General features: G+C 30.8%; 1 protein-coding gene across 1 annotated transcript; it reads left to right on the top strand.

The window, feature by feature from the left end:
• Positions 1–3,902: 3,902 nt before the first annotated feature.
• On the top strand, positions 3,903–7,185 carry LOC133318620 (uncharacterized). The gene is made up of 6 exons (XM_061520642.1): positions 3,903–4,306; positions 5,530–5,658; positions 5,742–5,862; positions 5,959–6,040; positions 6,530–6,683; positions 6,779–7,185. The coding sequence occupies exons 1-6, from the start codon at positions 4,073–4,075 to the stop codon at positions 6,902–6,904; spliced, it is 846 nt and encodes a 281-aa protein (XP_061376626.1). The 5' UTR covers positions 3,903–4,072; the 3' UTR covers positions 6,905–7,185.
• The last annotated feature ends 7,562 nt before the right edge of the window (positions 7,186–14,747 follow it).

Genomic DNA, 14,747 nt, shown 5'->3' with positions numbered 1-14,747 from the left:
GGTAAAAAATGTTGAAACAAACATGGTGTTTCTAAAAGCCATACTTGAGAAACATAGATATCCTTTGAAAAGCTCCCAACCAAACACCATCTAAAGCATCCATGGCTTTCCTATCTTTACAAGTTGTCAAAAAGCATTTCAACTCACAAGCTCAAGTTAATAGGTGAATGTCACATTAATGATTTTATATTATATTTTTCTAACATGCCCCTCACATAATAGCCCATTGAATTTGAATGATGGATAACTCATCAGAGAAGGTCTGATACCATATAATAAACAATTTCAATCCAAAAATTTAAGTTCTTAGATGAAGGCTATATTAATAATTTTATATTATATTTCACTAACACAAGTCTACGTAGCATTCATTATCTGGGGGAAACATCTCACAAGTAGAGTTGCAATCACATTTTTGGCTTGTTTTATATCGAAATAATATAATTTGCAAACATACTCTGAAGTTTTGGCCCGTTATTTTGATGTTTGGTGCATGGTAGTTAAATCGGAAGTAGGATGAAAAATCGTAAAACATAAAATCTTAACATAAAAAAAAAATCGTGAAAAATCACAAAATCGTAAAAAATTGCAAAATCGTAAAAGAGTTTGGAATTTTGATGAATTCGTTTTGATTAAAAAAAATCATAAAATCATAAAAACGCATATTTAAATCGGAATTTTAACTAACTTGGTGGGTATCTCCAAGCTTTGTCTTCAAATGAAACAGTTTGGATCAATGTTGTTAAAATCGAGTTTCTACGTAGAAACGGAAGGGAATGGTAGAAACGTAAATCATAGAAACGACACGAAACGTAAAGTTTTTACTACTTAAGGTCAAGGTAAAATTATATATATATGCATGTAAAAAAAATATCACATAAGTCACTATTCAAAATTCAATGAATAACTTTATATTTAAAAGATACAAGTCACATAACTATATAAGATATAAGTCCAAAAACACAAAAAGAATTTAACAACTTCTATAACCAAGTTCTACAATAACAAAAGAATAAAATTTAACAACTCTTGAATGAAAATACAGCGGCCTCGCATGAGGATTCTTGTTTTCAAATAGCTAGAAAAAAGATATTGTGCATTTGATTTGAAGAAATGAAAATAGGGTTTTTTATTATTAAAAGTATAAAAATAAAACCAATCATAGGTTAAAAGTTGATCTGATTTGATTTTTTGGTTTAAGTAAAAACGTAAAAATACGTAGTTTTTATCAGTTTTTGCTAATGAGAGTTTTTACTTGCGTTTTAAGACGTAAGTTTTTTCGTTTTTACATTAATTTTTAACAACAATGGTTTGGATAGTATATCCAAATCCAACGATTATAAGAATTAATGAACTCCTTTAAATTGTAAAGTATACAGTTCTGAGTGTATCTCTTTCTAATTTTGATTGAGATTAAACTGCAGAAAAAAAAGTAGAAAGAATTTAACCAATCATTAAGCCAACATGTTTAATAAAAAACGGATCTAATTAGTTGGTTATCATTATTATTTTTTGTGCGTATTAAAAAAATATAAATTTGAGATGGTCTCGTAGACTATTATATTGAGCACAAACCCTTTATTTTCATTTTTTTGGTACAGAGCACAAACCCTTTTTAAATTTCAATTCTTTCTGTGTCGAGAATTGAGAGTGAACCGATATATCCTTTTCCCTATAAAGCTTCCTCCAAAAATGAACATATACCTTTTTTCTTAAAAGACGCAACTCCTTCATTGCACAATTCCATGCGTGTTTCACTTGGTTATTATATTAACTAATATAATTTTAATGAAATCTAAATGGGTTTTAGTTTAAGAGCAGTAGGATTTGGTCGTTTACGGATTAAAAAAAATGTACAATATTTTAACCATAAAATATATTTATTTTCAAGTAAAGTATGAATTATAAAACATATGTTCACTCTATTTATCAAAAAAAGAAATATGTTAATTCTCGAATGAATAAGAACTGCTAGTATTAAATTGAAAGCAACGTTTCGTGTTATTTGATCATAACTATTTATTGATGTTGAAATAAGAAAACAAAAAATATAAATTTTTAAATAAATAATTATGATCAAATAATGTAATTACATAACCATTTTTAAACGTAAATGATTGCCAGCTACACCTATGTATTAGTAGCAGTATGATCTAAAATCTAATTAACAATGACGAGGCTTAGAGGGACACAATCTCAATCTTTAAGGTGGTGTTTGGTTTGGAGCTTTTTAAAAGATATCTATATGTTTCTCAAGTATGGCTTTTAGAAACACCATGTTTGTTTCAACATATTTTCACCAAAATCCCATCTATGCAATTTGTATGGATTTATGAGAAACATAGAGAAACCCAATTTGAAGGTGGAATTTTTTAGAAAACCAGTTATCTCACTTTTAATGCACTGTTGATTTCATAAAGTCACCTAATTTTCTCAGTAAAGTTTTTTCCCACCAAACAACTTTTTGTTACATTTTTCTACTTATCTCACTTTCCAATCATTTCTCTGTCTATCGTATTTCTCTAGTATTTCAAAAAAATTTACTCAACCAAACGCCACCTAATAACCCGAACATTGTCTTCTCTCATTGGCTGATTCTGTATTACCAAAGGTTCTTCCTCTTTTTCCAACCTCTTTTTTTTTCCGTTGTCATAATTAACATCCTCCTCCTCCTCACGCTCCCTCCAAGCGCGTTCTTTTCATTCTCCTCAATCATCTCATCACCAATCTGCTTTCCCTCTTCCCTCGATTACATTTTATTTCATGTGCAACTGATTTATCATTAAGCACAATTTTTATTTTTTTTGTAGATTTCACAGCAATTATAAAATAGTTATTTTAAAAATTAAAAATAATTATTTTTAAATTATTTAACTTTTACTTAATATGAGTTTGTTAGTTAATTTTTTTAATGAATATTACTATAATGGAGCGGGATATACTTATCAGTTATCATAAAAAATATTCACAATCTTTGCAACCAATTTAATCACCGTTGATTTTCTGTTAATCTAACGGTTATAATTTATTAATAATTAATTAATAAGTATAACCCAATAATTTTTAATAAAATATAACTGTTAGATTAACGAAAATCAACGATGATTAAATTAGTTATAAGAGTGATTGTTAGGTCCTGAATAGACCGTATTGCTATACTAGATAGTACGCGCTCAGAGATACCATAAGAATAAGTATGTTTATTCAGGACCTAACAATGATAAACATTTTTGGAGATAAATATATCCTTTCCCTACTATAATAAAGCACTTCACTCCATCTACTTTATAAAACTCTCAAATATAATCTTAATCAAAATACTTTTTAATTGATATTCCGATACATAATGATGAAATATATTATTACATTTTTTTATTTACTTAAGATCTATTAATATATTTAATTTAATTAAGATTTTATATTTAACTAAGATTCATCCAAGATTTCATATTCGATTAACATTATGATTTATATAAGATTTATCCAATCTTTATATTACAAATACTGTGTAAGGATTTTGTATTATTTAAATTTTTGCAAATAACTATAATATTAAAATTTTCGTTTTTCGGTGTAGTATCTGAAACACAAACAAGACAAGTACTATGTGCCTACATATAACATTTTTTATATCGAAATGTTCATAAACGGCCTTAGATATAATAAGATTGCCTTTTATAGTTTTTGTACAACCCATTTTCTGTGTTTAAAAATATTCTGAAATAGACAAACAACACACACACTACAAGACACAGCTCCTCCTCGTAGCAGCGCGTGGGACAGCATCTCTCTCTCTCTCTCTCTCTCTCTCTCTCTCTCTCTCTCTCTCTCTCTCTCTCTCTCTCTCTCTCTATAGACCTGGTCGAAGCAACGTAGCCAACCCTGTCTCTCTGAAAATCAAACACAATATACAGAAAATAAGAAAAAAGGAAAAGGAAATAAAGAGAGAGACAAAGAAAAGTGAAACGGACGTTAATATCGTAGGCATCACGGCACAAATCACAATCAGCAATTGAAGGCATAATAGCTCCGATTGAGATTTGGGTGAATCATATTTTTTTTGTGTTCGTTGATGATAATGGGCGAGTTGACTCAGACCGAGGTGTACCCTCCCATAACTCAGCAAGCATGGAACGCACTGTTGAACTGGTTCGGCTTCTTCTCTCAGATAGTTTCTCAGATCATTGGAGCCTTCGCTCACTACCCTTTACTCTCTTTCTCATCTTCTGATTCCTCCTTCGACCCTTTACCCACCGTTGACCACCCCTCCTCCGCCGTCGATCACCGCCCTCTCCAAAAGCTCACGGTATGATAACTGCCCACATCTTTTATGGTTATTGGTTCCATCGTTTGTTATTGGGTATGGCTCAAAATGCCTTTTTTTTTTTTTTTTTTTAAGGAAGAAAAAATTTGTTGAGGGGTTTTGCTTTTGTGTCATACGTTAGAAATTTTTTGATGGGTTTATTATACTTTAATCGTGGCTTAGCAGGAGGAGGTTGAATTTGTAGCTCAGTGGTGTTAAACTGTTAAATTGTTAATACTTGCTAGAGGGAGAGAAAAAGGAAAATAGGATTTGAAAAGAAAAAAAAAATTCCCATGATGGTGTAGAAATAGAACAGCTTGCCTTTTTGTTTTTGTTTTTTCTTTTTTTGGAGCTATACGTGGAGTATCATTGCTTTAGGTAAAGATTACTGAGTATTTTACGTGACTGAACCGGGGGCGGGGAGCAAAGTACAATAGAAAATTTTGTATTGATTGGATGGTTTTGTTGACTTGTTCAGTTTGGAAAGTGATCAACTACTATCTTCTTAAGGTGCTTTGGAAATATCTGAATAAAAAATGATATTAACAGTAGCTTTGAACAGCTTTGTCTTGTTTGGGGTGATGCCAAACACAATTGCAGAAGCTATTCCTCTGTTGTTGGCTGCATGTAGCATTTTCCATTGCTTAAACTCACAGAATGGAGCGGATCTTGTCACGATCTATGCATTCTACCTTGAAGCTACGAATCTATCGTGTTTTGGCTTCTTATAATGAATATAATTCTGATATTTTTGTTTTGCTTCTAACAGATAATTGTGTTTTCTTAGGACTTGTTATTGGTATTATGGTGTGGCTTTTCTCATTGCATTATCGTATATATTTCACTTCTCCATCACTTATGTGTTTATCCCTACAACGAAATTACAAATAGCTGAATTTGGTATACAACATTGCCACTTGATAGAATTCAGTTAGTGGTTGACGTCAGAGGGTGTAATATCAAATTATGAAACATAGTGTTTTTACTTATTTTTGAGTGAACTTATTTTCTGAAGTCAATTTGTAAATAACAGGCTTTCATGTTAGTTTCAAATATTATGTCAGGCAGAACTCAAAAAAGAAAAGCTGTTACGAGATTACTCTTTGTATTGTTTTCTTTTGTTGCTTCATCCCTAGCCCCCCTTTTTCCCCCTGGTCTTCTATTCCAATTTAATTTGAATTTCCTGTTGTTAATGTATATTCTGATTTCAAATGTGCACTTTATAGGTTGTGCTTGACTTGGATGAAACACTGGTATGTGCATATGACACGTCAAGTTTGCCGGCTGCACTACGTACTCAAGCAATTCAGGCTGGTTTAAATTGGTTTGAGCTGGAATGTGTATCTTCTGACAAGGTGTGTTACTTGATTACTTGTATTTGATTGCTCCTCTAGTGATAGAATATTAAATCTTAACATGGGATTGTTGGGTTTTCAAGGAAGCAGAGGGAAAACCAAAAATCAATTATGTTACAGTCTTTGAACGCCCTGGGTTGAAAGAATTCTTAAGGCAACTTAGTGAATTTGCTGACCTTGTGCTGTTTACTGCCGGTCTTGAAGGTTTGCTCCAAAATACTAAGCTCCTCTTATTTATCTTTGTTTTCTGGGAATTCTTTGGTATTTTTCTGAATGATATCCATCTATAAATTCTCACAGGTTATGCTAGACCCCTTGTTGACAGAATAGACAGAGACAGTTTGTTTAGTCTACGACTTTATCGGCCCTCAACAATTAGCACGTAAGTGCTTCTTCATTTCTCATCTATGAGTCTTTATCTGTGTAATTGGTCTTTCTTTCTGGTCCTTTGTTACTTGTTTCTTTGGTACTAACATACGTCTTTCCATTCTATTCCTGTCTTCTCTATAACTTGAAGTGGAGATCATTAAATAATTTGAACACAGATAGAAACAGACATCAATACTTGGTGCAAATTTGTTGAAATTTTATAAAATCACTTGACTCTTACACTCTATGGCAAGGGACTGATGTGCATTTTTGTTCATCATTTATGTTATGATTTATTTGTTTCTTTTTACATAACTTTAAGTTAGCATGGCAATTCTTTAATAACATTTAAAAGTATATTATTGAATAATCCGAGTCCTTTCTGAAATTTTGAAAGTTATTCTGTAATCTGTGTTTAAGCTTTAAGTTCAGAGTGAAGTCTTCTGGATGAATGACAAATTTGTGTTACTAGTAAATTCTCATAAATGCTGGATGCTTGCAGAGGATACCGAGAACATGTGAAAGATCTTACCTGCATATCAAAGGATGTATGCCGCATTGTCATTGTAGACAACAATCCCTTCAGTTTTTTATTGCAACCAGACAATGGAATTCCATGCATCCCATTTTCTGCTGGGCAACCACATGACACACAGGTGCATTGATTACCTCTCATATATTCCAATCACCCATCTGATGTTTGATGATTTACTAACTGTTATTTTTTGTCTTTATTTTGCATGTTTATCAGCTTCTAGATGTCATTCTTCCACTTCTCAAGCATCTCTCTGATCAGGAAGATGTTAGACATGCGCTCCATGAAAAGTTCAACATGTCTGAATGGTTCCAAAAGCAAGGGATTCCAGTTTCCAGTTGACGTTGTAGGATTAAATTTGTTTACTATTTTAACTCTTGCTCTCTCTTTTTTTCTCGTAAAATTCTTAGTTATATTGCTGGGAAGCTTCTCATTGGACAACATAGATTTTTATGTGTATCATCAATTTATTTCTGTAGTATCCAGAGTTTTCAAATGCTACCATAATTCCGATTCTTGTTTATAGGCTTGCAATCTGTTGGAAAGTGTCTCGTAATCCCTTGTACAGTTATTTATTAATAATTATTAGCAGTTCAAACATTCATTACATTGGTGTAGTTTGTTGTAGCCATTGTTAAAGACAAACATGGAAATATTCTGTGTAAGTCAATCTAAATGATTTGCTTTGTCACTGATTTTTGTAGTCCGGGACAAATACTTATTGAGTTTAAAGTATGGTCGATGGGCTCAATTTAAAGTATGGTCGATGGGCTCAAAGAGGTTGTTAATATTGATAAAATTCAAAGCTACTGTTCTTGGATGGATTGTAGTTTGTAGTCTTTGACATTATGATAATAATTACGTAATGCCTTAAATATGCTATTGATCAGGAACATTATGCCAGGAAGTGAAACTGCAATCCTAGGCTGTTGGATTGTCATGGCTTTCTAATATAATGCTGCTCACAATAGCTTTACTTTGCAAGAATGGAAGATGGTTTTTTTTCCTCTCTGAGAAAGAAAACTCTATTTCCTTAACCTATCTCTTTAACATTCTAATCTCGAACATGGACCCGAACTTGATGCTGCGAAGTAGGTGGCTTTCAGTTTTCACTAGCCTATCAATTATCAAATTAAAGTCAACCTTGTGCACAATGTACTCAATTCGCCTTTGAATGGATGTAAATATGTAATCCATAAAAAGAACATTCTGAAAGTATATGTTTGAATAGGGTTTTATATTTCTGCTTTTCCTGTAGAACAATATTTTCTGCCACACTCGTATAAAAGTGAGTGGTCTCACTAATATTTTATCTGTATTCTTTTTACAATAGAATTCACTTACTTTTATGTGAGTGTGGCAGAAAAATTTCACTTGCAGTATAAGTACAATCATTTTTCCCTTTTGAATTTCAACTTTGAGAGTTCAAGTTCAAATTTGATTAGGATGCAGAGGTGATGCTTTTATGAAAAGTTTAAGTAGGGCCACCTTAAACTTAAATGAAGCCATTCATACAACTGTTTGTTGTAAGAGTGGTATTATTTCAACCAACACCCCTATGGAACCAAAAAGCTGAAGCTTATTGTACCAAAACAAAAAAAAACAAAAACTGAAGCTTATAAATTTAATGCAGGCATGTATTTAAGGAGAAAACAAATGACAGTTGTGGGATCCATTGGCAGAGTAAATGAAGCATAATTTAAGTTTGAGAGTTAAATGGGTGAAATAGTATTGTTCCGATTATAAATACAAGAATTATTATGTATATTACATTAATTGTTTGGGATAGCTCTGTATAGAAGCAAGCCTGGTAGCTGATTTACTGGCCTAAACAGCTAACTTAAGAAAGGATCAAAGGTATTTCTGGAGTATCCTAGGTGTGTTTGCTTCAGGAGTTTTGAAAATTTTCCTGGTGAAGTGTGATTCCAGCTTACGGATCTCATGATTTTTACCCATGAATGACAGTTGCCTAGCTTTCTTGAATTGCATGTTTAAAAATTGACAAAGCACTGTTCCTGAATGCAGCTTGGAAGATGGTATTTCTCTTAAAATCGGATAAGTTAATAATGTGGTACAAAACGGTGACAATATTACCCCTGACTTTGGATTGTAAAGTGTTATTTTTAAAAGGATAATTTTGTAATTTCAATAATTTTTTCCATCAATATTTTATTTTCAACCAAACACACGTTCAAGAATTTTACTCAATTTTTCTGGTAAAATTTTGCTTAATCAAATAACTTTTTTAAAACTTTCATATCTAACTCACTTTCTCTACAGATCTCTAGTAATTATATTTCCCTAGTAAATAAAATTTCACATGAAACGAAACACCACCTTGGAAAACAGTTCTTTGGGATAATGGGATAACCCGGAGGATGTCCTTTTTGAATAATTCCAAAATGAGATCACTTATATATACCTTCCTCTACTTCTTGTCAGTTTGTATTCAAGTGGTGCGGAATCATTCTTGGATTATGGTCTTACAAACTTCTTGGTTTGTAAACTTTGTGATAGCTCCCTTGAGATATGTAGTGGGCCTTTGCATGCCCCATAACCGGGGACTCTAGCACAACTTCTATTTCCTTTTTCTCTTCTATAAGAAAAACAAAATTTTCAAAGAACGAGACATCAACATCAACAACATATTTATTCCAAATTAATTACGATTTGTAATAGATGAACTCAAATAAAAAAAACAATTGAGAAAAAAGATAAAAACAAAATTTAAAAAATATATATTTATAACATTATCCATTAAAAATAGCGATAAGCAATTAAAAGAAAAAATAAATTAAAATAAAGTAAATATAATGATACATAAGAGGGAAAAAAGAATAAGAAATTAAAATTTAAAAAAAAAATGCATAAATAAATAAATAAGAGAAGAAAGATTGAGAGGAAAAAAAGAAATAAAAGAAAGGACAAAAAAAAAAGAAGGTAAAAAAAGAAAGAAAGGGAGATAATGGGGAAAATTATTAAAAAGGGACAGTATTGAACTTAGAAAAAAAAAATGGGTCTAGTCATCTACGATGCTAATACTTCTCCTCCAATCCGTCTTGAGACATACTGTTCGCTAATCAATATCTCACTTCATTAATTTTTGTTTTACTATCTTTCTCCAAGTAAGTTTCGGTCTACTTCTTTCTCTTTTTGTGTCAAGTTCTTGCTAACAAGGTTTTATTCTTACGGTAGCATCTAGGGATCTCCTCGTTACGTGCTCAAACCATCTCAATTTATGTTCTCTCATCTTTTCAATAATCGGTACTACTCCTACCTTTTGTTGAATATCCTCATTTCTTGTCTTATTCATCCTCATGTGTTCACACATCCATCTTAATATTTTCATTTTCCCTACTCTCATTTTTTGCTCATATTATTCATGTGACAGCTAACATTAAGCTCTATATAACATTTCAAGCCTTATTGTAAAAAATTCTCGAGAATGAGAGTCCAAGAAAAATAGAATATCTCTAGACATTTGGGAGGAGTAACTTATGTAAGTTATATGTTCAACATTTCAAATTCTAAACATTTACTAGTTGGTATTTGTTAGTCCTAAAGCCTCTTGCAATGAGATCGGTGGCAAGGCAAACTAAGCGACTTAAAGTACATGCCTTATCTGTTAAAGAATTAACCATTAATTAATGATTGGTTAGCATCCTAACATCATGTTGGGTGTTTGGGTCGTTTAAAAAGAAAAGGCAAAAGAAAAAAAAAAAAAAACTACTCATTCGGTCTTTCCAGCTTGTGCTGTCTCTACAGCTCTATACAATATCCCTCAATACCTTGACAAAAAGGGGCACTTGCTCTAGTTCTCTCTTCTCTTCTGCTTCTCTAAATATTACTTTATACCCTTTATTTATCTGAATACACTAAAGGGTTTATTAATTTCATGTTACATGAGATAGTATTTTTATGTGGGTGACACAAATATGTGAGATTCACAATCTAAAAAGAAAAAGAAGAAAAAAAATTGACACGAAATTCTATGAATGTATGACATAAAATAACTTTCTTATGCAATATGAGGGTATTATATCCCATGCACTAATTCATATGCGTTGTCAAAACGTCACTTTTTAACGTCAAAGGCTGCTTTCAATGTTAATTAGGCTGCTTCAAAGGTTGGTATATGAATATCAAATTCAGTGCTTTGGGATACCAAAGACATTGATTTCATTTTTGCTCTTTAGATTATAATTATTTGATGCATGGAAAATAAGTCCTATTATGAAAACCACCGAGTCCGCGTGGTTCGTGCATCGATTGCGGACATGATTTGCCCACAAGAATAAACAAATGCATATTTACATAACAATTATGGCATATGTTACTCTATCTGATTACAATGAAGATTTGATTGTAAAGTATGTCAACTTGTCAAGGATGTTTATCTTCCAGTAGTACTTGACAATTTATTTAGAAGCTCTTTTGCTTGTCAAGAGCACATGGTTTATATTTCATTTGCGTTCCCATTGTACTATGCTTTTGCAGCAGCTATGATTATTCTTACAACATAATGTCCTGCAGCTCTCAGCTTGCTATTTTTTGTTTAACTCTTTTGTTCTGAGTTGTGTGCATTTTCTTCCGTTTGAAAACAATAATGGATCCAAAAAAGTTGGTTCAAGTGATACATTTTTTATTCCGTTTAGGTAAAATTTTGAGTTCAAATCATTGTAAATGTAAAAAATTCTCTTTGAGAGAGTTAGTCCCACTATAATGTGAATGTTTCGACTCGAGCAAGATTGTCTCCCATAAAGAATACTTGTAGTTTATATATATAGGGAAATAATCCGTTTATAAATTTTTTTTATAAATTTTTGCAAATTACACTATGTACTACTGAAAATACATAGTGTAACCTAGTATATTTTCGGGAGTACATAGTGTAGTTTGTAAACAAAAAATTTGTAAATATAACCCTCCGTATATATATATATATATATATATAGGATCAGGATCATTTTACACCGATGTAAGATTAATAAGTCTTATACCACATCTCAACCGTTGATTTTCGTGCATCCAACGATTATGATTTAGAAAGTCATATGAATCAATTAATATTAATTACACTATAAATGACAACAGATGATTTTCGTCCATCAACGGTTGATTCATATGACTTTCTAAATCATAATCGTTGGATGCACGAAAATCAACGGTTGAGATGCAGTGTAAGACTTATTAGTCTTACATCGGTACAAAAAGATCCTGCTCATATATATATATATATATATATATATATATATATTTATATATAAAGAGAGAGAGAGAGGTAGGAGTCAAATTTGAAATTTGACATCTCACCTGAGAGCCATTAGATAAAAAAAGATCAACGACTCTGATTTGTAAGCATGTGACACCATTGATATTTTTTGATCTAATGGCTCTTATATGAGGTGTTAAATTTCAAATTTGACACTGGTGTCAAAGGATTCTACCTCATATATATATATATATATATGGCTTTAATATTTCTACGGTGAATGTAGATAAGCTATCTACATTCACTCCCAAAATGACGTCGTTTTAGGTTGAAAAATTTAAAAATTACAATACAAAAGACTGTTATAACTCTGGAGTAGATTATAATTACAAAAATACCTTGATTTCCGCCACAAAACGACGTCGTTTTAGGCTCAATGTAAATAAGTTATCTACATTGATTGTAGAAAAAATGAACCCATATATATATATATATATATATATATATATATATATATATATATATATATATATGGGTCAGGATCATTTTACACCAGTGTAAGTTACACTCTTTATCTTGTCCGTTAATCTCACTTATATCTAAGGGTTCAAATTTTTTAGTAATGTGAGTCATTGGATACAAGTGGATCAATGGTCAAGATTGAGTGTAAGACTTCTAACTCTTACACCGGTGTAAGAATATCTTGTTCCTATATATATATATATATATATTATATATATATATATATATATATATATATATATATATATATATGGTTAAACCGGAGCAATTTCACGCCATGGTAAATTCCTCAGTTTTAGCTTACCAAAATAAAATAAAATTTCAAAGCAGTTTTTTAAAAGCATTTGTGAAAGTGAAAATAAGTAACTTCACTTATTTTCTTCTATGCAATCTGTGACTTACGAAAGCAATATGAAACACCTAATATCATATATATTGTTTGGATTAAAGATATTTAAATTTTGCAAACAGATCTATGGGCAGTCAACATCATTTGTTTATAACTTGAATACCATATATATATATATATATATATATTGACATATTCATTTTTGTGTACACACATTCACGTATTCTAGAACAACTATTTGAAAGGTTAATAATGTACATTCTTCCAAATTCAAATGTGTTTATTTAAACTACACTTATTGAGCTTATATAAAAATCCATACACACGGTGGATGAATAAAATAAACTTAAATTACTATTATTTTAAAGAGGATTCAAACTAATCCAGTTGAATGTAGTGTGTACTCACAAAAATTATTCTACGATGCATAATGAAACATCTGCAGTGCATATTTTTATTTTATGCATTCCACTTCTTTAAAAAAACGGGGAAATTAGTAGAATAAGAAGTTTCAGTAAGGTTCTACTGTATTTGTTTGACCCTTATCCTCACTAAAATCTGATCCTCATAAAAACAAATTCCAAGTTCCAAGTAAACAAATGAGAAAGTACCCTTCTCACATTTTCCGTCTCTTTCTCTCGATTTCTTCTTTGTTTTCTCTTTGCAACCAAACACCCAAAAATTTATGTCGTTTAGTTTGACTATCTCATTCTGGTTCTTGGTCTTACATTTGAATTTCAAAGGAAATTAATAGAATTATACAGAATATTCAGCTACTTGGATTGAATAAACAATAGTAAATTACTAACAGCTTAAAATAAAGAACTCATTCAATTATGAGATTAATTAATGTTTGTTATATTATAGTAGATAAATTTATGAAATTAATATTTTTCATATTATAGGAGATAATTTATCTGTTACACACATAAATGTGTGGACTCATGTGAAGGAAAGAGAGAAAAAAATATGAATTTCAGATATTTTTATGTGTGTAGAAGATAAAATCTACAATATGATAAACATTAATAGCTAAATTTATTTTTATATATATATAAAAGTGTATGAGAAGAAAATAGAGAAAAAGAAAATATACTCCAACATGTGTAGAAAAGAAAAAGAAAAATGAATCCTTAAATTATTTAGTTCAGTTACCAAATTTGAAAATATATGATAGGCCCTGATTTAGCATTTAATAATCCAAATCACAAATGATTAAAAAAAAAAAAAAAAAAGCATTCGCAGCGTTTTTAGATTTATGATTATGGTCAAACCCTGATAATTAAATCCACTTCTTACGTATAGTTACGTTTTTTACACCGCGGAGGCGCGTGAGAAAACATTTATGGTACGCGTGGATGTCGGCTGTGGCGAGTACTTCGTTTGGTGAAAACGTGAAAAATTACGACATTATAATGTCCTTCTTCGAAAGTACGTTTGGTCCATTCATTGTTGGTCGGAAAGGCCCTGTTTGGTTTATGCATCGTCCAATACATAATAACTTTAGTTTCACTCAATAACAATAATAATTAAAAAAAGTTTTTTTTTCGATTATTACATTTCGTAATGAAACAGAGCTTGCATTACTTTTGTATCAAATGAACTATAATTATTTTATCCTCGGATTTTGATTTTTTTTTATCATTTGTATATAATTAACAAACAATTAACTGTTCACTTTTGTCCTTGTGATTTAAGGAAATGTTACTTTATCAACCTACAATTTCATTTTTTTAATATAAATAAATACTTTCCATAAGATATGTAAGTGCAACAATTTTCAAAAGAATAGTTTAAGAGTATTCAAAATGAGTTTTTGAATTTACGGATAAAAGAATAATGTTTTAACAACTCAATTTGTATTTTATTTTAAATTCAAACATGTGACAACCGGCTCCAAGGTATGTATTATGTATTTATGAGTTTAAAGATTTTTATGTTTAGAAAATAAAATTATCTTCTATATTTACACATAAAAGTACGTGGAGCATATGTAGGCTCGAGAAGAAGAGGAAAAAAAAAATTTCGCGTGCTTTTATGGGTTCGATTTTTCTGGAGTTACCTGCAGATATATTATCTGTAATAAGTCTAATACGGTATCG

Source organism: Gastrolobium bilobum, unplaced genomic scaffold (assembly GCF_033153095.1).
Source record: "Gastrolobium bilobum isolate Gb01-03AN ecotype WA unplaced genomic scaffold, APGP_CSIRO_Gbil_v1 utg4519, whole genome shotgun sequence".
Lineage (NCBI taxonomy): Eukaryota > Viridiplantae > Streptophyta > Magnoliopsida > Fabales > Fabaceae > Gastrolobium > Gastrolobium bilobum.
The sequence above is the reverse complement of the archived record's forward strand: the minus strand, read 5'-3'. Positions and strand labels throughout refer to the sequence as shown.

What these genes read in the sequence shown, in the direction of transcription:
- LOC133318620 (XM_061520642.1), top strand. Translation starts at nt 4,073, where the DNA reads ATGATAATGGGCGAGTTGACTCAGACCGAGGTGTACCCTCCCATAACT. An exon ending in GTTTACTGCCGGTCTTGAAG is followed by an intron (nt 5,863 to 5,958) that starts GTTTGCTCCAAA and finishes AAATTCTCACAG; the next exon opens with GTTATGCTAGACCCCTTGTT. An exon ending in GGCAACCACATGACACACAG is followed by an intron (nt 6,684 to 6,778) that starts GTGCATTGATTA and finishes CATGTTTATCAG; the next exon opens with CTTCTAGATGTCATTCTTCC.